The sequence below is a fragment of the Canis lupus genome, chromosome 38 (genome assembly GCF_011100685.1).
Source record: "Canis lupus familiaris isolate Mischka breed German Shepherd chromosome 38, alternate assembly UU_Cfam_GSD_1.0, whole genome shotgun sequence".
In the NCBI taxonomy this organism is placed as follows: Eukaryota; Metazoa; Chordata; class Mammalia; order Carnivora; family Canidae; genus Canis; species Canis lupus.
In genome coordinates this window covers 11,858,235-11,881,813 of record NC_049259.1, presented here as the reverse complement: position 1 = coordinate 11,881,813, position 23,579 = coordinate 11,858,235, and the positions used below count along the sequence as shown (strand labels likewise).

Below are 23,579 nucleotides of genomic sequence, written 5' to 3'. Positions count from 1 at the left end.
TAGCTTCTAACAGAAAGCCAATCCACAATAATGTTGGGATTTTTGGATTTGAATGAAGATTTGTAGAGAAATGAGAAGTGGGTAATATTGCATGACACTCAAAACATTTAAAACAAATCTAGTAGACATGCTCTTTTTTTGGTGCTATTATTGCAAAAGACCTACTACCAAGGTTTCCTTCTGACCTTTCCTTCTTATTGCTTTCAGCTAGTTTACCTGCTCCCTGCCTCCCCTTTGAGATGATTTTCCTCATGACTATCCATTTCCTTCTTTGACCTATCTCAACTCTGCCCTTCTAGTATATAGGATAGGTTTTTCTTTTTTTTCTTTTTTTTTTTTGAAAGAAGACTTCTTTTTTTTTTAATATTTTTTAAATTTATTTATGATAGGCACATAGTGAGAGAGAGAGAGAGTCAGAGACACAGGCAGAGGGAGAAGCAGGCTCCATGCACTGGGAGCCTGGCGTGGGATTCGATCCAGGGTCTCCAGGATCGCGCCCTGGGCCAAAGGCAGGCGCTAAACTGCTGTGCCACCCAGGGATCCTGGATAGGTTTTTCTGATGCCATCTGAGACTCAGGCTGACAGAAGGAAGCAGATTCTCTACTTGGGACTCATTAAGACATTTCACCAAAAGTGGATCTTATTCTATGAAAGATTTCTTGCAACCTCAAAGATAATGGTGTCTCCATACCATTATACAAGTAAAACCATAGCAGCTTTTCCACATTTCAATTTCCTTTTATTTCCAACCCAGTGGATACAGGGTTGTTGCCAACGCAACCAGAACTTTCACCAGCTTGTATAAATATGAAACTCAATTTTTATTTAAAACACGAAGCAAACCCAAGATCTTGATTCATGTTATTTCATTAAATCTTCTCTATCCACAGGCTGCACTGACTAAATCAAGGTGGAAACTAAGCAAAAGCCTTCCTAGCACCTTGGTGATTTTTTATACATCCTTCAAGCTGAAAAAGATAGGACTGCAGGAAGCATATTATGAACTAAAACTTTTACTTCATCTCTTAAACTGACAAATTAATATCATGTTAGAATCAGAACTCTAGTTAATTGGTTGACTCATCCAGCAGCTATTGGCATAGAAACCCAGATATAAACGTATACTATCACTTGTGGATTTGGCCAAGTATCCATTTCAAAACAAAATGAACAGCTTTCTTCCTAGGTGTCAGTTGTTCCTTAGAAAATCAGCAAGTTTCAACTGTATTAAGATCTATCTTGATTCTTTCAGGATGTTGCTAAATAAATTGCATTTGAAAAAAAAAAAATTGCATTTGAATGTCCTGAAAATTGTTTTTTTAAAAATGTCGAATTCTTATCCTTTACTGAATAACTTACACCAGAGATAACAATCAACCAAAAACTATTGATTACAGGGGAACCTAATACTGCATGAGTTTTTAAAAGCTGGAAAAGAGAGTTACAGTGTCTATTCAGAGCATACCTAGATGACAACATGAAATGATAGGATTGATCTTCCTCATTGCTTCGGTTCACCATCAATATGTTTGTACATCTGTAAGAGTACTCAAATGTTTGACCTTGAATGACAGTTGTTTATCTATTTTAACTTTTATGCAGAAAAGTAAACTCCTCATAGGAACGAGCCATATCTTACTCACATTTACATTTTCTGGAACTGGGTATATTTATAGTAAGTTTATTTATTTATTCATTATCAGTTAGACATTGTATTATATATCCATAAAATACATTGACAAATAAGACAGAGAAAGTTCTTACCCTCATGAAGCTAACTTAATATTGAAGCAGGAGAAAAAGCAGACTATGCAGCAAAAACAACATAGAAATAATGATCATATTTCATTTCGAGAAACAAATGATTATGATTATGATGTTGTGAGTGTTAAGAGGAAAATAGAAAAGGACATAGGATAAAGGAAAAACTAGGTTAAGATTACTTTAGATAAGGTTAAAGTTATCATTAGAGAAGGTTAGTCAAATAAGACCTCCCTGATAAGATGATATTCATATAGGTCATTGAACTATGAGAGTAAATTGCAAAAATGTTGTGTTGTCATAAGTAAAAGGTTCCAGGCAGAAGGAAGGGAAGTGCAAAAGCCCAGAGGTGAGAAAGAACTAGAAGCATTCTGGGGATAGAAAGTGGTCTGGTGTGGCTGGAGCTGGGTGAGCCAGAATTAGAAAAAAAATGTAAGATTATTCAGGTTATTATAAGGAATTGGAATTATATGAATAATTTCCAAAGGGTTTTATATTTCACAAAGATTACAAAGACTGATGTATATAGTTTATATATTTTTATAAAGATTATATGGAATAGAGAAGGGCAATATTTAAGACTCAGAGACCAGTTAAGAGGCTATGATAGAAGTCCATGAGAGAGAAGAACATAGCTTGGATCAGAAGGGGTGGCAGTAAAGGTATAGGGAACTATATACATTCAGGGTAGAACCAGTAGTAGGCTTTAATGACATTACATTTGGAGGTAAAAAAAAAAAAAAAATGGGAGCCTCAAGAATAATTCTGTGTTTTGACCACGAAAATGAATAGATGGACAAAATGGCGAGATGAATAGATTGTAACAGAAGAATCAAGAGCTCTGTTTTGGATGTTTTAAGTTTTTGATGCATAGTCATCCAAATGGAGGTGTCAAGTTGACAGTTGGGTTTATGAGTCTGAAGTTCAAGGGAGAATTTTAGTCTAGAGATATGCATTTGGGAGTGTTCAACATAGAGATGATATTTAAAACTAAGACTAAATGAAGATCATCTAGGAAGTGAGTGTTGGAAAAGAAGAAAAAAGAGGGAAGACTAAGTGAAGGAAAGGGCCTAGATATCTGAGGCACATTTTTTAGATCCACTTGGGGAAAAGGAGCAAGTAAATAAGAGAAAAGAGGAAAAGAAGCACAGCACATGTGTCAGAGAGGCGACATATGCTATTCATTGAGTTTGATAATTCAGGTAAATACTACATTATGATTACTTCCACATATTCCAAATAAATAGGCATCAAAGTTTAAAATTCCTGGATTGTCTTTCAGGCCTTGATTAAACTCAGAATAACAACCAAGACAGAGAAATTTTCTACCACTCAATTGTCTAATATTCACTTTCTAAAGACAAATCAGAAATAAAGTAATCAAAGCATTAAAAAATACATTTCTACTCAACTGTATATTTTACCTCCAAAGTAAGGAATATTTACTTTTGTTGTTTCACCATGAGATTTTTTTTTTAACAACAGATAAAAATATCATAGTATGTGAGGTGATGGTATGACTTTTGATAAGGTGTATATTTTATTCTAACAATAAAACCTCATTGTGTTATTTTTTTGCCAGGAGTTTGGGTGACACCTCGACACATTATCATCAATTCTACAACAGTGGAATTATATTGGAATCCGCCAGAAAAGCCCAATGGCCTCATTTCTCAGTATCAATTGAGTCGTAATGGAACCTTGGTTTTCCTGGGTGGCAGTGAGGAGCAGAATTTCACTGATAAAAACCTGGAGCCCAATAGCAGGTAAACTAAAAGAAAACTTTACCAATCATATAGGTAGAATTTAAAATTTTTCAGGGCTGGAAAGAATGCATTTCTAAATGAAACAATATTAAATTAATTGGCTAATTAATCTCCTCGTTCATTAGCCATTCCATACCTATGAGATCTTCTAAATCATTTCAGATGTTGAAGACTCAAGTACTAACTCAATTCTTTAGTCTTCAGAGTACATGACATTTTTAAAAAATGTAAATAGTCTTCTATGTGAAATAAGAGCATGAGAACTTTTAAGTATATAAAATACACAAAGTATTAAACATTAAAAATTATCAAATTATCTTCAAAAAACATGCATTCTTAAGTTAGCAATAAAAAAGATTTAAAGCATTTTGTTTTACATCAACTAATTTTTCTTCTAATGTAATGTTTTCTCTGCTTGCTACACTATATATAGGCATGAGTGGTTTTAGGGGGAAAAAGTTCCACATATTTGCAATTCATTCCAATTCATATCTCAGCAGAAACAAAATATATCTTAGATCAACAGATGTTTTACTGCAGAGAGTAGAGATCAATTCAGTTTTATTGTAGAGAGTAGCAGATCAATTTAGAAACATCTTCCTCTAAACATATTTCCCTGAACTCCAACCCATTTAAAAATGGAGAAGATTAATTTGAATCCTTCACAACCTACTGGCACACTCTAAGACCTTCCTGAAATCTTTAGGAGAGTTAGTAATTAGTAGGGGGTTAAAAATAAAGTGGGAAGGGGCATAAACAGTGCCAATCTAGAGAAAATGATGATTGTTCTGGAAAAATTCAAGTCAACAGTGATGTTCTGGACAGCGAGCAGAGAATTTGCAATTTGTCATGAATTTAGGACTAAACAATGGAGAGCAAAGCCAGCAATCATTGTTCAGGTCTCTTGTGCATTGTCTTATCACAATCCTTTCTTTTTAATATAGATACATTTATAAATTGGAAGCTACAAGTGGAGGTGGCAGCAGTCCTAGTGATGATTACATTGTACAAACACCTATGCTGACACCAGAAGAAATCCAGCCTCCATATAATATCACAGTAATTGGACCTTATTCCATATTTGTAGCTTGGACCCCACCAGGTAAATAAATAAAATGTGTGAGCGTATGTGCATGTGCGCACATGTGTATATTTGTGTGTAAAACATTTCAGAGGAAGTTAATTGGAGATAAGGATGGAAATGTGAATTTAGTAAATCAGAAGGACATAACTCATCTCCTGGATAAATATGAATAAAATAATCCAAATTCCTGAGGAATCAAATTTCTGAGTCTGTACATATATAAAATTATGCATACATAAATATAGATACAGATGTAGATATGTAGATAAAGATCTACAGATACCTAGATATATACTTTTCTTTCAAAGAAATACTTTCCTTCAAGTACCAAAATCTGTCTTCTTATTCTTACTTATCCCAAGTAAGTTATATAGATCTGAATGACCTCAAACTTTCATTCTACAGGACTCCCTAAATTGAATCACTGATGTTGCATGATTCAGCCTTTATTATAGCAGGAATTAATGAATTCAGAAAGAAAACAGTCTATTCTTATCCATGTTCCTTAGGTTGTGGCCAATTATGGTGGTTGAATTTTGTCTCTCTAAGCCATATAAGCTCCATTGTACCATTTAGTCACTAGTGAGTTGCTTTTATGGTTTAGTACATTATTATATTATGATGTAAGCATCTTCCTCAGTTTCACATCTAATTGCAGTAACACCATGGAGTAAGGATTAAAGTAAAATCTCTGCTCTGTCTTTTAACATAAGGAAAGTATGGAAATGTATGAAGGTGCTAAATTCACTTCAAAATATGTGATTTTATCTCTGATATCTAGTCTTTAGATAAAAATTGGCATAAATTTCTTTTATTTCCTTTAGAATAAGTTTAGCTACTTCAACATGCATTAAAAATAATTGGTTAGCAGCCACGTTGGCCATCAGCAGATCCAGTCCATAAAATAATTAGCAAAGGTATATTTTTCATTTACTTGAACAATTATCTCTGTCAAAACAGGTAATATAGAAAAGGAAGGAATACTTTTATATTTATTCTATGAGGCCAGCATTACCAAAAGCAGATAAAGTAACCATGAAAAAGAGAGTGACAGACCAATGTCTCTGATGAACATGGATGCAAAAATCCTCAACAAAATACTAGCAAACCAAATGCAACAATACATTTTAAAAAATCATTCACCACAATCAAGTGGGGTTTATTCCTGGGTGGTTCAATATTCACAAATCAATCAACATGATATATCGTATCAATAGGAGATAGGATAAGAGTCATATGATCTTTTCAATAGATACAGTAAAAGCACATGAGAAAGTACAACATCCATTCATGATAAAAACCCTCAACAGAGTAAATTTAGAGGAAACATATCTCAACATAATAATGGCCAAGAATGAAAAACCCATAGCAAACATCAAACTTAATGGAGAAAAACTGAGAGCTTTTCCCATAATGTCAGGAACAAAACAAAGATGTCCACTCACACCACATTTATTCAACATAGTACTGGAAGTCCTAGCAACAACAATCAGACAACAAAAAGAACTAAAAGACATCCAAATTGGTAGGGAAGAAGTTAAACTTTCACTATTTGCAGATGACATGATAGTGTATACTGAAAACCTGAAAGACTCCACCAAGAACCTCTTAGAACTGATAAATGAATTCAGTAAAGTTGTGGGTTACAAAAATCTATGTATAGAAATCTGTTGGATTTCATTACACCAATAATAAGGCAACAGAAATAGGAATTAAGAAAACAATATCATTTACAATTGCACCCAGAATAATAAGATACCTAGGAATAAACGTAACCAAAGAGGTGAAGGACCTGTACTCTGAAAACTAAAACACTGATGAAAGAAATTGAAGATGACATAAAGAAATGAAGAAACATTCCATGCCCACAGATTGTAAAAGCAGACATTGTTAAAATGTCTATACAACCCAAAGCAATCTACACATTCAATGCAACCTCTATCAAAATATCAACAACATTTTTTCACAAAACTAGAAGAAAAAAATCCTAAAATTTGTATGGAACTGCCAAAGACTGAATAGCCAAAGCAGTCTTGAAAAGGAAAAGCAAAGCTGGAAGCATACCAATTCCAGTCTTTAAGTTATATAACAAAGTTGTAGTAATCAAAACAGTATGGCACTGGCACATAGATGAATAGAACAGAATAGAAAACCCATAGAAACCCCCCATGTTATATGGTCAATTAATCTTCAACAAAGCAGGAAAGAATTATCAATGGGAAAAAGACAGTCCCTTCAATACACAGTGTTGGGAAAACTGGACAGCAGCATGGAAAGAATGAAACTAGACCATTGTCTTACACCATACAGAAAAATACATTCAAAATGTATGAAAGACCTAAATGTGAGACCTGGAATCATAAGAATCCTAGAAGAGAACACAAGCAATGTTTCTCTAACATTTGTGTAGCATCTTTTTTCTAGGTAGGTCCCTGAGGCAAGGTAAACAAAAGCAAAATCAACAAAACAAAAACAAAATGGGACTATATCAAAATAAAAAGCTTCTGCACAGTGAAGGAAACAGTTACTCAAAGTAAAAGGCAATCTACAGAATGGGAGAAGATACTTGCAAATGATATATCTGGTAGAAAGTTAGTATCCAAAATATATAAAGAACCTATAAAACTCAATACCCCAAAACCAAATAATTCAATTAAAAAAAGGGGCAGAGATATGAATAAACATTTCTCCAAAGAGGACATTCGGATGACCAACAGACACATGAAAAGATGCTCTACATCACTTATCATCAGGGAAATGCAAATCAAAACTACAATGTAGTCATTCCCTGACACCTGCTAGAGTGGCTAAAATCAAAAACACAAGAAACAACAGGTGATGAGGATGTGGAGAAAGGAGAACCCGCCTTACACTGCTGGTGGGAATGCCGACTGGTGCAGCTGCTGGGGAAAACTGTATGGAGGTTCCTCAAAAAGTTAAAAATAGAATTACCCTATGATCATGCAATCACCCTACTGGGTATTCACCCAAAGAATAAAAAAGCATTAATTCAAAGGAATACATACATCCCTTAGGTGTTTATAGCAGCATTATTTAGGTTGATCAAGAATCGGAAGCAGCCCAAGTATCCATCAATTGATGAATGGATAAAGAAGATAAATACATGAATATTACTCATCCATAAAAAAGAATGAAATCTTGCCATTTGCAATGACATGGATGGAGCTAGAGAGTATAATGCTAAGTGAAATGTCAGACAGAGAGATACAAATACTGTATGATTTCACTCATATATAGAATTAAAAAACAAACAAACAAACAAATGAACAAAATCAAAGAAAGGGAGACAAACCGGAAAATAGACTCTTAACTATAGACAATAAACTGTTGGTTACCAGAGGCTGAGGGGTTGGGGGGAATGGTTAAATAGGAGATGAGAATTAAGGAGTGCACCTGTCATAATGAGCACTGGGTGATGTATGGAATTCTTGAATCACTATATAATACACCTGAAACTAATATAACAACATATATTAACTAATGAAATTAAAATAAAAACTCAACAAACAGGTAATAGAGTCAAGAAGGTAACATAGAGGCCTAATATATAAAACTTAAGTTATCATAAACCAACATCCTTCTGATGCCATAATCTAAGATCAAAAACAAAAACAAAAGGGTCTTTTTTTTTTAAAAAAGATTTTATTTATTTACTTGACAGAAAGAGAGAGCACAGGCAGGGTGAACTGCAGCCAAAGGGAGAGGGAGAAGCAGGCTTCCCCATTGAGCAGGGAGCTTGACGGACATTGGGCTTGATTCTAGGACCCTGGGATCATGACCTGAGCCAAAGGCACCAACTGAGCCACCCAGGCACCCCACAAAAGGGACTTAATTTGGTCAAACTCACAGGAGAAAAATTATCAAGAGCTTTATAAGTAAGAAAAATTACTTCTCCAAGTTAAATATAAATTATTCCACCACCTTTGTTTTAAAATGAATATACAACACATTAAATCAAACAAAGCAGAGGAATAATCACTAGTGCCAGCCTGTGTCATTAAATCCTTCAATCCTTATCACAGTGTTAGGAGCACAGACCTTTTTTAGCTCTATTCTTAATTTCAATAGAAGAAAACCCATATCCTCTGCTGTGGAAAACATACAAACTTGCATATCCCCTTACAAAACCAATTTCTATTCTCATGGAATAGCATTGCTATCTTGCCATCTTTTAGCATATTTCTCCTTGGCATCTTTATAGTACTGTGGTGCTTCTGTGCCATTAGGTAAAATGAGGCTGAAAAGAGCCAGTTTGAGACTGGATTTTAGCCTATTCACCAGAGATTTCTCAGACACAGACCAGGGTCTTCTACAATCCAAACTGTCAAAGAAAAAAAAAATTGTCAAAGAACAGTAAGAGAAAGTCCAAGATGATAAGCAAAATTGATGATTCCCTAGCCACGTGACCAAGAAGTTCCATGGCTTATCAAATCACATGTCATTTTAACATTATTATATACACAAGTTGCCATTGAAAATCTGAAGACATCTTTCCTTTAAGACAGCAGATGTACGATGAAAGACAAAGCCAGGGTTCATATCCCCGTTGTGCCACCTGTTAGCTCACATAAACAAGTCAGCTTTTCTCCCCGAGTCTCTGTTCTGTGTGTCTGTAAAATAGAGATAATGGTAGTATGCACATTTGGGTTGTTGTAAAGATTAAATGAGGTAATTTATATAATTGGCATACATGGATTCTGTATAATATTCGATAAATAGTGATGATTAGTTTGGGAGAATCATATTTGCCTTCAAGTATTTATCTTTAAAATGTATTTGCCTCAGCATTTGCTAGGTCCCAAAGGCCCCTTTTCAAAATGATAAAACTTTGCACTGCAGGATTGCATTTGTAAATTTTTTTAAAATTTATTTATTAAGGAGAGACACAGAGAGAGAGAGGCAGAGACATAGGCAGCGGGAGAAGCAGGCTCCATGCGGGGAGCCCAACATGGGACTCGATCCCAGGTCTCCAGGATCAGGCCCTGGGCCGAAGGCAGATGTTCAACCGCTAAGCCCCGGGGCTGCCCCATTTGTAATTTTTAAGACTTCTTTCGAATTTCCCAGCTCTTGGTCATGTTTTTCTTTGAGTTCAACATCACGTTTTTATGTTGGGTGTGTAACATTTACACTTAGAAAAGGATCATTGTGAAATAAAACACAACTTCTATTTTTTTTTTAATGTAACTTTCACTCTTGTCTACCTCAGGCTTTGTAGAAATTGCTCACTCTAATGCAGCCTAGGGGGTATTGTAGAAATGCTTCACACACTAACTCTGACCACGTAACCAATGGTTAATAAATCTATAATATCCAGACCTGTCAATCTTTTAGTTTCAGATGCACAAAATCCATTACAGAAACCCTGTAATATATGGAAAGATTAAAATCTTAAATTAAACTTTTTTTCCTGGTGCCTAGAAGGATTTTGAACTCAGTAAACAGGCAGATGATTTTGACTTGTGTATAATCTACAGTTGATTTTATTAGAAAGTACCTCATGCTGTGTTTTGATTTGGATAATAAAAACATTTTTCTGTTCCTGAATAGTCACAAATATATATTTTAAACAGAAAGAAAACAAACTTGTTATAACCAGAGGTTGTTTTTTGCTCACAATCAGGAGCTTTCTAGGTATTCATCATACTCCCTGCCATTTCAAAATGATTACATCATAAAGCAGAGCTGAAAATTGGCCCAAACAATCCATACTTATAGTTCCTAAACCTGAACAAGCATTAGAATCACCTGGAAAAGTTTCACAAAGAGCGATTCTCTACCTCAAATTTACTGAATCAGAATCTCCTCTGGTGGAGTCAAGAAATGTAGATTTTTTTTTTTTTAAAGCTTCTCAGATGATTTCGATGTGTTCCAAATTTAGTAATCATGAATCACATACACCAAGCAAAAGTAGTCAATTAACAATATTTCTTTGAAAATATGAATCAAATCACTTTCTCTTGAATGTCCAAATCCAAAGTAGTGGTTAAATTAAGTGGGTTTAGGGCAGCCCGGGGGGCTCAGCGGTTTAGCACCACCTTCAGCCCGGGTCTCCGAGACCAGGGATCAAGTCCCCCATCAGGCTCCCTGCATGGAGCCTGCCTCTCCTTCTGCCTGTGTCTCTCCTCTCTCTCTCTCTCTCTCTCTCTCATGAATAAATAAATAAAATCTTAAAAAAAAATTAAGTGGGTTTTTCTCCCATGTATTTTGTTTTGTGGTCGGTGTGAATTGAGAGACTTTACACAAGTAAGTTGCTGGGAGAAAAAAAAATATCTATGTGGTTGCTTGGCAACCGAAAATTACCTAGGCAATTAAGTGGGCTTTCAGTTTGTAAATTATTATTTCAATGATATCTATAAATTAATTCTTACTACACGTTTATAATTCCTACTGGAAAAGAAGTGAGGCCCAGGGAATATGTGAGAATATTCAGGGGAAGCATAATTGGAATACTATTGGCAAATACCATTTTATATGCATTAATATTACTTGTTTATATTTGACATTTGTTAAATTTCTAGTATATGCCAAACACTTTGATAAGCACTTTCTCTACTTTACTTGAGTTACTACTCATATAAACCCTGGGTACAAGTCATATCATTATTGCCATATTAAGGTAAGAGATTTGACTCTCACAGAAGTGATATAATATACTCAAGGTTACACAACAGAGCCAAGATTCAAATTCAGGTCTGTTCTCTACTCTGCTTTATAAGAGCAATCTCTACGTGTCTTTGGCTTAACTCTTAGATCCAAATCAAGCTTTCTATTTATTACCCAACATCTTTCGGATTTGCAATACAACTATGCTTTCTTAAATAGAAGCCCAGAGAGCCAAGAAACAGAGCTAGGTATTGGCGAATACCAAATGATTGTGGAAGAATGTTTTTTGTTGGGCATGCCAAGGCCAGAAGAATTAATTGTGGAAAACAGTGAGCCCCCTGTAGGGAAAATATCTACCTGACAATAGGTCTCTCCTGTGGCTTGAAGGACCTCGTAGCCAGAAGGCTTTGCCTATCCATCCAAAAGTCCAGAAAGAATAGACATGACTTAGTAAAAGCAGATTCCAAGTGCAGAACGATTTTAATTAGGTGAGAGAGGGAGTCACTTCTCAAATATCCACACAAAGAATATTCAAGGACTATTTTAAAACCTCAGTAGACATTCTCTTATCTTCCAAGTAAACTCTGGTTCACTTTAGCTTATCATTTACTTGATAAATGTCAGTAGTAAGATTAGCAAGACACTTCAAGCTCTAGAAAAATCAAGATTTCTACTCCTTTGCATATCATTTGTGCCTCCACATCAGATGATGCACAAACAACATCTCCTTTTAAAATGTTTGCTGAATTAATAGAAGAATAGTAGTAAGTTTCTAAAGTGCATCATTTAGGCAAATATAAATAAAATTTGGATTTTCTGCTGCTTAAAATTATCCAAACACTTGATCTCCTATAGAAGCCTATCTCTCCCTCCACACTAACTCAATCCTAAATACACAGACACACAGGCATGTGCAAACACACATACACACAAATACATATTTCTTCCTTAGAGACAACCAGGACACATGCACATATTTTCCAGATATTATATGACATCTTAGGGATGCATATTTTTTTCACTTATTTTTGTAAAGGAAATACTGGTTTCTGGGTGTTATGGGCTCCATCATTTAGTTTCCTTGCAACCTTGGGCGAGTTTTACAATGTCTCTGAACTTCAGGTTTCTCATCTGTGAAAGGGCTATTAAGTGCCTACCTTGAATTGCTGTTGTGTGAAGTCAGTGAGGCAGCATGGTAAACATTTAGTGGTCACTGTCTGCGTGCTGGTTGTTATTATTCAAGCTACAGACAGCAGCAAGCTTAGTTTATTCCTAAACATTCCTTTTCCCCCTTTTACCAGCTCTGAACCTCAGGTCAGGACTTGCATGTTCATATTAAATAGAGTGAAGGACATATGTTCAACTAATGGGTACAAAAAAAAAAAATCATAGAAAATGAAGAAGCAAATACTTTCTGGAACATAAATGGTTTACTCAGGATAAGAATCAAGATATTCCTGCCATTTCAGAATCCAAACACTCAAAATTATTTAAACTCTGAAGGCAATAACGAGTCTTTCTAATTTATCAAGGTGATGATATTTTGAACTGTTCTAGCCCTTTATCATGTTCTAATTAACAATGCCATTGCATCCAACACACTTTTCTCACTAAAGATGGTGAGTTATTTGGGTTAAATGCATAGTACCAAAACACTGGTGTGTGTCCATTCATATTTATCTCTTAGTCCATTAAAAAAAAAACTATCAACAACAATTCTTCTACTGAGAAATCATTTCAATTAATATTGCTTAGGAATAAAATATATTGGTTAGGAATAAAAATGCTTTTTATTAACCCAGCTTTCGATTAAAGGGTACTTAGCCACGATATGGCCTATCTATAGACATTAGTTAGCTCATCAACTGCAGTGTATTAGATCAGATACTATTCATCTGAAGTCAAAATTGGTATTAAGCTTTTTAAAAAATGTATGTTGCATTAACGGGGATGATTCGACATTGACGATTCTCTCAATTTTCTTGTAAATGCAAAAACCAAGTGACAGTAGTGCTGAATTTCAGAAGAAAGTGTAAACCTCATTTCAATGATTTATGTTTTATTTAGCATAGTAATCTTTTTTCCTCTGTATTGAGGTATAATTGACAAATAAAATTATTACATATTTAGAGTACAATGTGATGATTTGACATATAAAATTGTGAAAGAATTTCCACCATTGAATTAGTTATTGCCAACATCATCTCACATATCTATTTTTTGTCTTTTTGGTGAGAACACAAGTTCTACTCTCTTAGCAAATTTCTTTCTTCTTTCTTTCTTTCTTTCTTTCTTTCTTTCTTTCTTTCTTTCTTTCTTTTTTTCTTTCTTTTTTACAAAAAAAAAAATTATTGGTGTTCAATTTGCCAACATATAGAATAACACCCAGTGCTCATCCCGTCAAGTGCCCACCTCAGTGCCCATCACCCAGTCACCCCACCCCCCGCCCACCTCCCCTTCCACCACCCCTAGTTCATTTCCCAGAGTTAGGAGTCTTTCAGGTTCTGTATCCCTTTCTGATATTTCCCACTCATTTTTTCTCCTTTCCCCTTTAATCCCTTTCACTATTTTTTATATTCCCCAAATGAATGAGACCATATAATGTTTGTCCTTCTCCGATTGACTTCTTTCACTCAGCAAATTTCAATTCTACAATACACCATTATCAACTATAGTCACCATGCTATACCTTAGATCCTCAGACCTTATTCATCTTATAACTGAAAGTCTGAACCCTTTTAACCAACTTCTCCCTATTTCCCCCATCCTTCAGCACCTAGCAACCACCATTCCACTCTGTTTCCATGGGTAAAATTTTTTGAAGATTTTACACATAAGTGATACCATAAAGTTATTATCTTTGGCTATTTTGCTTAGCCTAATGCTCTCCAGTTTCACCCATGTTATTGCAAATGGCAGTATTTTCTTCTTTTTAGGGCTTACTAATATTCTATTGCATATATACTACATTTTCTTTATCCATTCAACCATTGGTGGGCACTTGAGTTGTTTCCATACTTTGGCTATTGTGAATACTGTTTCAGTGAACATGGGAGTATAGATAGCTGTGAGATCATGATCTCATTTCCTTTGGATATATACTCAGAAGTAGGTTTTCTGGGTCATATAGTAGTTCTATTTTTAATTTCTTGAGGAACCTCTATACTGTTTTCCATAGTAAACTGGCACTGGATATATGAATTTGAATTCCCACCAACAGTGTACAAACGTTCCCTTTTCTCTGCATCCTCACCAGTATTTGTGATCTCTTGTCTCTTTGATAATAGTCATCCTAACAGGTCAGAGGTGATATCTTACTATCGTTTTTGATTTGCATTTCCTTGATGATTAAGGATGTTGAGCACATTTTCATGTATCTGTTAGCCATTTGTCTGTCTTTTTGGGGGGGAAAATATCTATAGCATTCGTCCATTTCTTAATTGGGTCAAATTTTTTTTTTTTTTTTTTTTTTTGCTGTTGAATTGTATGAGTCTCTTGTATATTTTGGATGTTAGCCCCTTATTAGATAGATGGTTTGCAAATAGCTTCTCCCATTCCATAGTTGCCTTTCATTTTGATGGTTTCCTTCCCTGCACAGAATCTTTTTAGTTTGATGTGTCCCATTTGTCAATTTTTGATTTTGTTGCCTTTGCTTCTGTTGTTTAATGAATTTCTTATTTTATTGAGTTCTGCTATGTATTGGGCCTTTTTCTAAGAGATTAATATGTATCTCTTTTAATGCTTTTAACAACCTAACTTAGTATGTCCTATTGTTTTGCCCATTATACGAACGAGAACAAGTCAATTTAAATATCATTTAGTTATCTTGCCTAGGTTATTTATCACAAAAGTGTTTGAGCCAGCCCACAATGGATCTGACACCAAATTCTATGGTCAAAATCACTGCTATTTTCTCACTATTTTTCTACCTAAACAGGGCAGAAAGCAAATGATTTTTTTCTAAGTTCTACTATGATCCAGTTCAGAAGCTAAAAAAATAATTTTGCTATAAATATAGCAAATATGAATAAGGACAACGTATTTCAAGAGCAGCCCATCCACTAACCCAGTAGGATTGTTTTATTTGTAGCTTAAAATTTCATGAGATATAATTCATTAGCCTTTGGGCATATTGAATCATCTATTCATTTTAACGAACATGAAAATATTTGCTGAGCCCCACTTGGGCAAGGCATAATGCTAGACACTCTGAGAGTTATAAAGAAGAATGAGACATTGTCCTTCCTGTCATGAACCCTACTATTAGGATAGAAAAGGCATAAATGATAGCTATCATTTACAAACTTATGTAAAATTTCCATATAGTTAGTATGGATGTGTGTTTAACAGAGTCTTGTCTCACTTCCAGACCCTCGAAGGGGCATAACCAAGATATGCCTACCTATACAATGAAGAATTTAGGCTGATTTGTTCAAAGCATTACATTAAGTGCAACCAGTGTTTTGAAGCAAATGCAGCTATCAAACCGAATTAATAGTTTTCCTCTTAGAATTGTTCCTGCTCCAGCTCCTAAAAAAAGATTTTAAAAAAGGATTATTTGATTGACTTGTCCCATTGTAAAGTATGCACCTGCTGTGAAATGAAGCCACAGAGAAAAAAAAAAGTTGAATAATTTAACTTTTTTATTTGTAAAGATAATCAGGGTTTTTCTGATTACATCTTAACTTCATAAATGTTAAATAACCTATCAGCATCTAGTTGTTGTAAATTATGAAAAGGAGCATTGCAAGGAATATTAACCAACGAAATCCTTGTTCTTTAGTGAACAAGAAAATGTGTTATGGCAGCTTGTCATTGTGGGACTGGTAACTTTGACACCAAATAACAAAACTGCCATTTGCACTTAGGGTAAATTGGTTCACTTGAGCTTCCACTGCTCCTCTTGCTCTGACATAAATTTATGAACTCGGGAACTAACCAAGTCGTGTGGCTTCCCAGCTGACTTTAACAAATATGCCCATTTCATTTCATTTAGTCATCAGAATACCAGGGGGCTAGGTTGTTTCAGACTCATTGCAGATGGTATAGGGTTCGCAGGAACACAGGAGGCTTTCATGTCACAGTCCTGTAAATTATGACAGTGGAGGGGCCCTCTTTCCTAAATACATGTCAGTGTTTGACATGCTCACAGCTTCAAGGAGCATTTTCTGTTTCAACACCTCACAGGTATATGTAAAGGACATTTGTTTCCAATTAACCAAGACGTGAAAAATACATCTTCCAGGTTCGTGCCTTTACTAGCCATGTTTAAACAGAAATTAATATTATGTCTATATTTAAAATGTCATGGAAGCACAGTTTTGTTCCCTGACCCCCCCAGGGGCCCTGTCCTTCTAAGCTGAGAAGTTACTGGAAGCAGACTAGTAGGTACAGACTGGAGACATATAGTTAAGTGCAACCTCAGACCTATTGAAGGGAAGACTATTTCTAAGATACTGCTAGGAATGAAAAAATATCTTCATAGGAATACAACTTGATCATATCCAAATATGCAAAGAAAACAAAACTAGATAAAATATTGTTACAAAGAGATTTACTTAAATGAATATAACATTTATTTGTAAGTGGAATAGAAACTTTACTTAAGAGGTAGGTTCTAAGTGTTTGAGGGCATATAAAACAGAGTCATACTTGTGGGTTGTTGTTGTTTTTTTTTTTTTCCATTTTGTTCCATTTCATTTTGTTTTGCTGAGATGTCTATCATTGATTCAGCACTTTCTATGTCGCAGGAGTATGCTAAAATGTTTTACGTGCATTTTCTAATTTAATCCTTATAGCTCTTTATGAGGTGGCTATTAGTATCATCATTTTACAGATGAAGAGACTGGTGTTCGTAGAGGCTAGGTAATTTACCAGAAACAAATAAGGGCAGAGATGGGACTTGATCTTCCTGATTCCATGCTGTGGTTTGTCTAGTTCAACAAGAATGATAGAATATTTTCCAAATGTGTGTTTGTCGAACTTTTCTATAAGATCTACCCTGGGAACAGAGATGACAGAGTAAACATGCAATCCCAGGAGGTCTAGAAACAGCCTAAAGCGATCACCATCTGCTTGCAATTTCTTGAAGGTCTTGCTTTTTATCTTAAAAATTCATACAAATTTGCCATTGTATTCCAATGTGTTTGTCTTCATCCAAATAATAATGTATTTCATAATTTATCATTAGGGGAATTTCTTTTTTTACTAATCTCCTTGGACAAAGAATGATATGCTGTTATATTTCAGGCTATTAGGTAGCTCTGGAGAAAGCTGACCCCAATAACAGGTTTAATGTCCAGGAAAATTTTTTTGTCTTCATTTTGTTATAAATATGTGGGTACAAACAGCAACCTTCTTTTCCACCACCGCTTTACAGACTATGTCAGGTTAACAATCAGGAGAAATGCCCAAAATAGGAGGTGAAATACTTTCCATCCAAGATACTCTGGATGGAAATTTCCATAAGCATATCTTCCTGCTGAGAGGTCAAACTACAAACTGAGAAAATCCCTGATCCACTCTTCCATCTCTTTTACTACCTCAAACAACAATCTCCAAAGAACATTTTTAGTGAGGGAAAAAAAGGTCTGATTATACTGCTCTTTGTTTTATCTCTAACATAGTACATAGGTCTTCCTTACCCATTAATGGACTGAGAGTCTCAAATGGTCCCTATAATCAACGCTCTTCATCCAACTCTCAAACTTCATTTTAGTTATAGCTGCCTTGTTGGGAGCAGCAAAGCATTCCCAGTTTTGTCTTACAGTTGAGAATTAGGCCTCAAAGAATATCTTCTCAATAGGCCCATTATGTGCATTCACTATGCCATTTAAGAGAAAAATAAATTTATTTACATTTTCTAGGCATTAATCTTTGTCATGACATCTTTTTTTCTTCATGAAAAAAAAATAACATAGAAATGTCTATTACCTGAGATTCAGCAGAAATGTGAGCCTAGTCAAATTTTCATCCCGTGTCTGCAGAAGATTTCCCATAATTAATCCATTTTAAAGCAATAGTGAGCAACTAAAATTAAATGGTGTTTCAATTGCATCATGAATAGGACTTGTACTTGTTCAACACACTGATCATGTCAGCATAAACTTCTGCTGTCATATAATTAGTTCTAAGGTAACCACAGAGTTCAAATAACTGACTAGTGAATGTTCTGATCACTCAGTACCCATATAATTTTCCAGTCTGGGGCTTTTTAGGAAGAAAAACCCATACCAAATTTTTGTAAACAAGAAAACGTGGGATTCTGCTGGTTTCCTTTGGTCAGGCAAGGAAGCCATGCACTTCCCAAATTTTAGGTTAAACTGGCTTTCCAGGAAAAGGTACCATGTCTGTCCTTGTCTTTGAAAATACTTTGACACAAATCCACACGCATGTAGAGTTATGTGTATTTCTGTATCGAAAACCTGTCTTTCAGAACTTCAAATAGTCACCTATAATTTTGTTCCATCAGTGGGAATTCTAATTTTTTCATCCCTTTTTTCCCCTCTAATCAGTGTCCAATACCTGTTCTGCCTGGCTACTCATATTGTCTCAAAATTATCCTCTCATTTTTTCCCGTTGTCCTAATCCTAGTCTCCATTACCAAGAAAAAGAGTAAATACAGAGAGAGAAGTTTTGGTATTAAGTGGGCCTGAGTTCAAGTCGGACTGAGCCAAGTAATCAATGTGCAATCTGGAACACGTTGCTTAGTTTTCTCATCTTAAAAAAAAAAAAAAAAAAAAAAAAAGTAAAAACATTTGCTTTACAATATTGTCCTGAGATTTCATTCATTCACTCGAACAACCAACATTTATTGAGCTGCAACTTTGTGCTAAAATGTATTTGCTGGAACTACACTGGGGAGGAGAACAGACTCCCTGGCTATATGAAGTTGACACCGTATTGTATTCGATAACGTATGCTGTCCTGCATGCAATTGGAATGCAATGAAATGGCTATTCTTGTTCGGGTTATTGCTGCAACCATGCAGAGTAAAGACAGCAGGGTCTACTCTAAAAGTCTTACCATAAGGGTTTATTGTAAGACCTCTGGCATAAGGAAACCCAAGAATAAGAACAGGATTGGGAGTGGAAAATATAGTGATTATGCTTTGGACCCATTGAGATTAAGGTCTCTGGGAAGTAGGCTCCCGAAAATAGAAGTCTGGAATGCAAGAGAGATATAAAGCAGGAGATAGGAATCTAGTAATCAACGGTAGAGGAGCAATAATTTAAACCATTAGGACAAATGCAACAGATAATTTAACTAGGATGCTCTAATTTAAAATAAAAATTCTCAGTCTGGGCTCAGCACAATCTAGCATCTTTCCAAAGGAAACAATTGATCAGTCCTTCTGACTATGATCGATACATCCTTCAGAGACTCATTTTCATCCATCCTACACAAAACCCCGAGCATCTCTGGTTTGTACTGGCTCTTCTACCCCTTATACAATTGGGGCTACATCTGCAAAAAGCAAACGTTCATTTCATTTTTTAGATCTCATTTCTCAAGGGGTATTGAGTCCTGTGCTGTAGATTTCATTGTTTCTGTAGCAAAGATAACCTTATTTAAGTACTACAAAGGTAAGTAATTAAACCCACAAATGTTATAAGCTATCAGATCAATGAGAAAATCTCATGAGAAATTCCATTATATTCTTCATTCAAGGCTCATATACTCTCCTTGAAAAAAATGTACATGTTGTTCATGACCAAATAAAACTTACAGGCATTTAATTATATGAATAGATTGTGAAGAGGGTAAACTGACAAGACCTTCTTTCTGCAGGAAGCATTGTGAAAAATGACAGTTTTGAACCCAAATTTCATATGTATTTAGGTCCATAAGTCTCCCTGACAGAGTGGACTGTCCTAACTCAATAATTAATGCACTGGGAATTCTCTAGGTAGACTATGATTTGGATACTTTATGGGCTATTATGTCAAGGATCTGTGTCAGGCTGGATGCATACACAATGCCTACAGAAAAATTATTGTCACAAGCAAAACTGGTGAGGGCTTTTTTTTATGTACTTTAAGAGTAAGTAAGCCTAGCAAAAATATATGACACCATTTCTAATTGCCTTGTATTTTTTAAGAAGTGAAATGTGCCTTCATTTTTATTTGCCCATAGAGTATACCTTTGAATAGGACTATTATATGTACTCTATTTGTTTTTAAAAATGGGTGATACACATTTTTTACTTTTGGAATATACATTCATGCAGTCATTAATTTCCATATCGTTAATAATATACCTTTAAGTTATAAAATGTTAAAGATAATTGTTTTAAAAGAAAAAAAATTGTTGACCATTCTGTATAGAATACATATTTTTTTTCTCTCTCTTTAAAGGGATCCTCATCCCCAAAATGCCTGTGGAGTACAATGTCTTACTCAATGCTGGAAGTGTAGCGCCTCTGACCTCCTCTGTTGGTCATCATCAATCCATCCTTCTGGAAAATTTGGCTCCATTCACACAATATGAGATAAGGATACAAGCATGTCAAAATGGTGAAAGTCTTTCAGACACTTGTCCCGGGCTTTTATTAAAAAAAAAAAAAAAAAAGAAAAGAAAAATATTTCATGAAAAAATTCATCAAAAAGGAATAGATTTGCGATTCAAATACAAAGACTAACATTTCATTTCTTATTTGTACTGGACTGTTTACCCAGAAAAATCAGACCCTGGCATTGAGTGAAGCATTATGCATTTCTGCACATTCAATCATGAATATTTAAATATATTAAAATGGTGGTTTTGCAAAGTCTTGCTTTATAAGGCCCTTTAAAAGAAAAACACCTAGATCACATAAAGGAATCATTGGTAATATAAAGCAAAATAGGTATTATGTAAATTTCACAAAAAGGTACTCACTTTTGTTTATTTAAGTTTTCTTTGGGGGTGAGAGGAGGCATTATTTAGAAGGTGAGTTACACTCGAATGAATCTTATGTATTTCACTGTGCTTCCCTGAACTCTATCTCATATATGCAGACTATCGCCCTGAGTTTCATGGCATAGGCTAGTGGTCTATGAAATCATCATCCATCCATGTGGTCTTAAGGAGCCTCCCCTCAGTCCCTTCATCCCTCCAAATGTTACATCATATATTAGTAAGAGAAGAAAAGATGGAACTCATATTGGTGTATAAAACATGTTGCTCCACCTGAAATTAAAGAAATGTCCCAATCTCATACTCGAGTGGTAGGAATTCCTACTTTACTTGTGCTTAGCAACTTCTGTCTAGAAATGAGAATCAGTACCCAAGGAGTTGACTAGAATGATGGGTCTGTGATCTTGCTTTGCCTCATCTCCAAAATTGTGAGTCAGTTTGCCGACTTCTCTTCTACAAACCAAACCAAGGCATTTTGTTTTGAAGGATACTGCTCTATCAGATCCAGTCTTCTGCTAATCAACATACAAACAGTTTTAAACCAGTGTTTTCTTTATTTTAATGCAAAATCAACTGTTGCATCTCTATGTCTCTAAAACTATGCTATGGAGATACCATGTTCTTTTTTTTTTTTTTTTTTTTTTGATACCATGTTCTTCAAATTAATTGATCCTACATTTTGGAAGAGGGTCATTATTTTAAAATATTGGGAAAAATATTATTAAGAATATACCAGATGTGCAGGTCACACACACACTTATAATATTCAAGTACATTATCACTTTCTGGCTAGAATGACTGTAATAAACTAGAGAAACCACAGTTCAGACCAGCATAAGCATTCTTGTCTATGCCTCTATAAATTTGTGGTTACTTAATGCATTTTCCAAAAGTGATTCCCTATTTAAATACACATAAAATACATATATATAACATAAAATATATACATATAAATATATTCAAATTATATAGAGATTTATAGTACTAGTCTAAAATAAGTGTATAAGGGTCATATACAAAAGTTCAGCTAAAATGATTTCCATGATCTCCTTACCCTTCTATATGCATATGTAACTCTTTTTCCTGCTTGACAAATTACTGAAGGACTCGATTTTTTTTTTTCCAAGGAAGTTGTGGCGTTAGCAGTAGAACGTTTGTCAAAACATCTGAAGCAGCCCCAGTGGATCTCAATTCCCCAGTTCTTAAGGCCCTGGGGTCAGCTTGCGTAGAGGTTAAATGGATGCCGCCTAAAAAGCCAAATGGAGTCATCACCAGCTACTTTCTTCACAGGTAACACTGACTATTACTGTTATTTTAAATTATTTTAATATATGTGCTATTCCAGGACTAAAAAATCAAATACATATTATATTTCTGTAAGGGAATAAATGGGAATTCATGCTTTTTGGAGCATCTACGAGGGTCTAAGATTGGTACTGGAAGCTTCTACATGTGATCCAGGGAGAAAAAATCCCTACCATGTAACATTTTTGTCTGAGCCCTGCTTGAAAAGTGAGACCTCACAATGCACATAGCCATACCTCTGATTAAGTTGTAGAGTAGTCTTCTAGAGACTCACTGACCAGGAAAGCATAGCCATTCCAGAGGAGGAATGCAGTCTGCAATGAGAATTCTAATATTTCCCATCACCTATTATGTGCAGCGTGGGAATATTTTTTATCCTCAAAAAACAGGGTGCTTTCCATGTGCAGAAAGAATGGCTCTCCTCTGCACTTCCCCTTCTGCCAGAAGGAGTTTCCACTCAGCTGGCTGGATGGCACTGGGAATACGATAGATGGCAGGACAGCGTCTTTTCACCATCATGTGCTGAATTTGTGAAGTGTATCCCCTTAAAATGAAGAAAAGAAGGAAAGAGAGAGTAGAGGGAAAGAAGAGGGTGAGAGAGTGAGCAGGGAGAGACAGAGAGACAGGGGGACCATGGGCATTTGGGGATGAAGGGTATTGGGCTCCCTGATCCAGTCTTCACCTGATCCACACGGACAAAGTTTTAACATCTTCTTTAAATAGATAATGAATAACTAGGAGAGGAAACAGAGGAAGAAGAGAGAACGGGAAGGGGAGAAAGAAGAACCATGGGGAAGGGGGAGAAAGAGGAAGACAGAGAAGGGAAGGCAAAAAGTAAAACAGAGCATCAAGGAGGCAAAGCACCGGTTGGCTGAGAGCATGCTGTCTGTCCTAGTCCCTCCAGCCACTATAACAAAGATGGCATAGACCAGGTGGTTCATAAACAACACATATTATTTCTCTGGAAGTTGGGAAAATACAAAACGAAGGTGCTGACAGATTCCATGTTTGGTGACGGCTCCCTTCCTGGTTCACAGACAGCTGTCATTTCACCATGTCCTCACTGGAAGAAGCAACCAGGGACCTCCAAGGGTCTCTTTTAGGAGGGCACTGGTCCCATTATGAAGGCTCCATGCTCCCAT

The 23,579-nt window shown here is 35.4% G+C and overlaps 1 protein-coding gene across 1 annotated transcript in view; it reads left to right on the top strand.

The window, feature by feature from the left end:
- USH2A (usherin) overlaps positions 1–23,579 on the top strand; it is a 702,892-nt gene that overhangs the window by 560,516 nt on the left and 118,797 nt on the right. Inside the window, 4 exon segments of the mRNA XM_038586435.1 lie at positions 3,344–3,527; positions 4,472–4,629; positions 20,592–20,750; positions 22,260–22,422. Coding sequence (XP_038442363.1) covers positions 3,344–3,527; positions 4,472–4,629; positions 20,592–20,750; positions 22,260–22,422 — 664 coding nt within the window.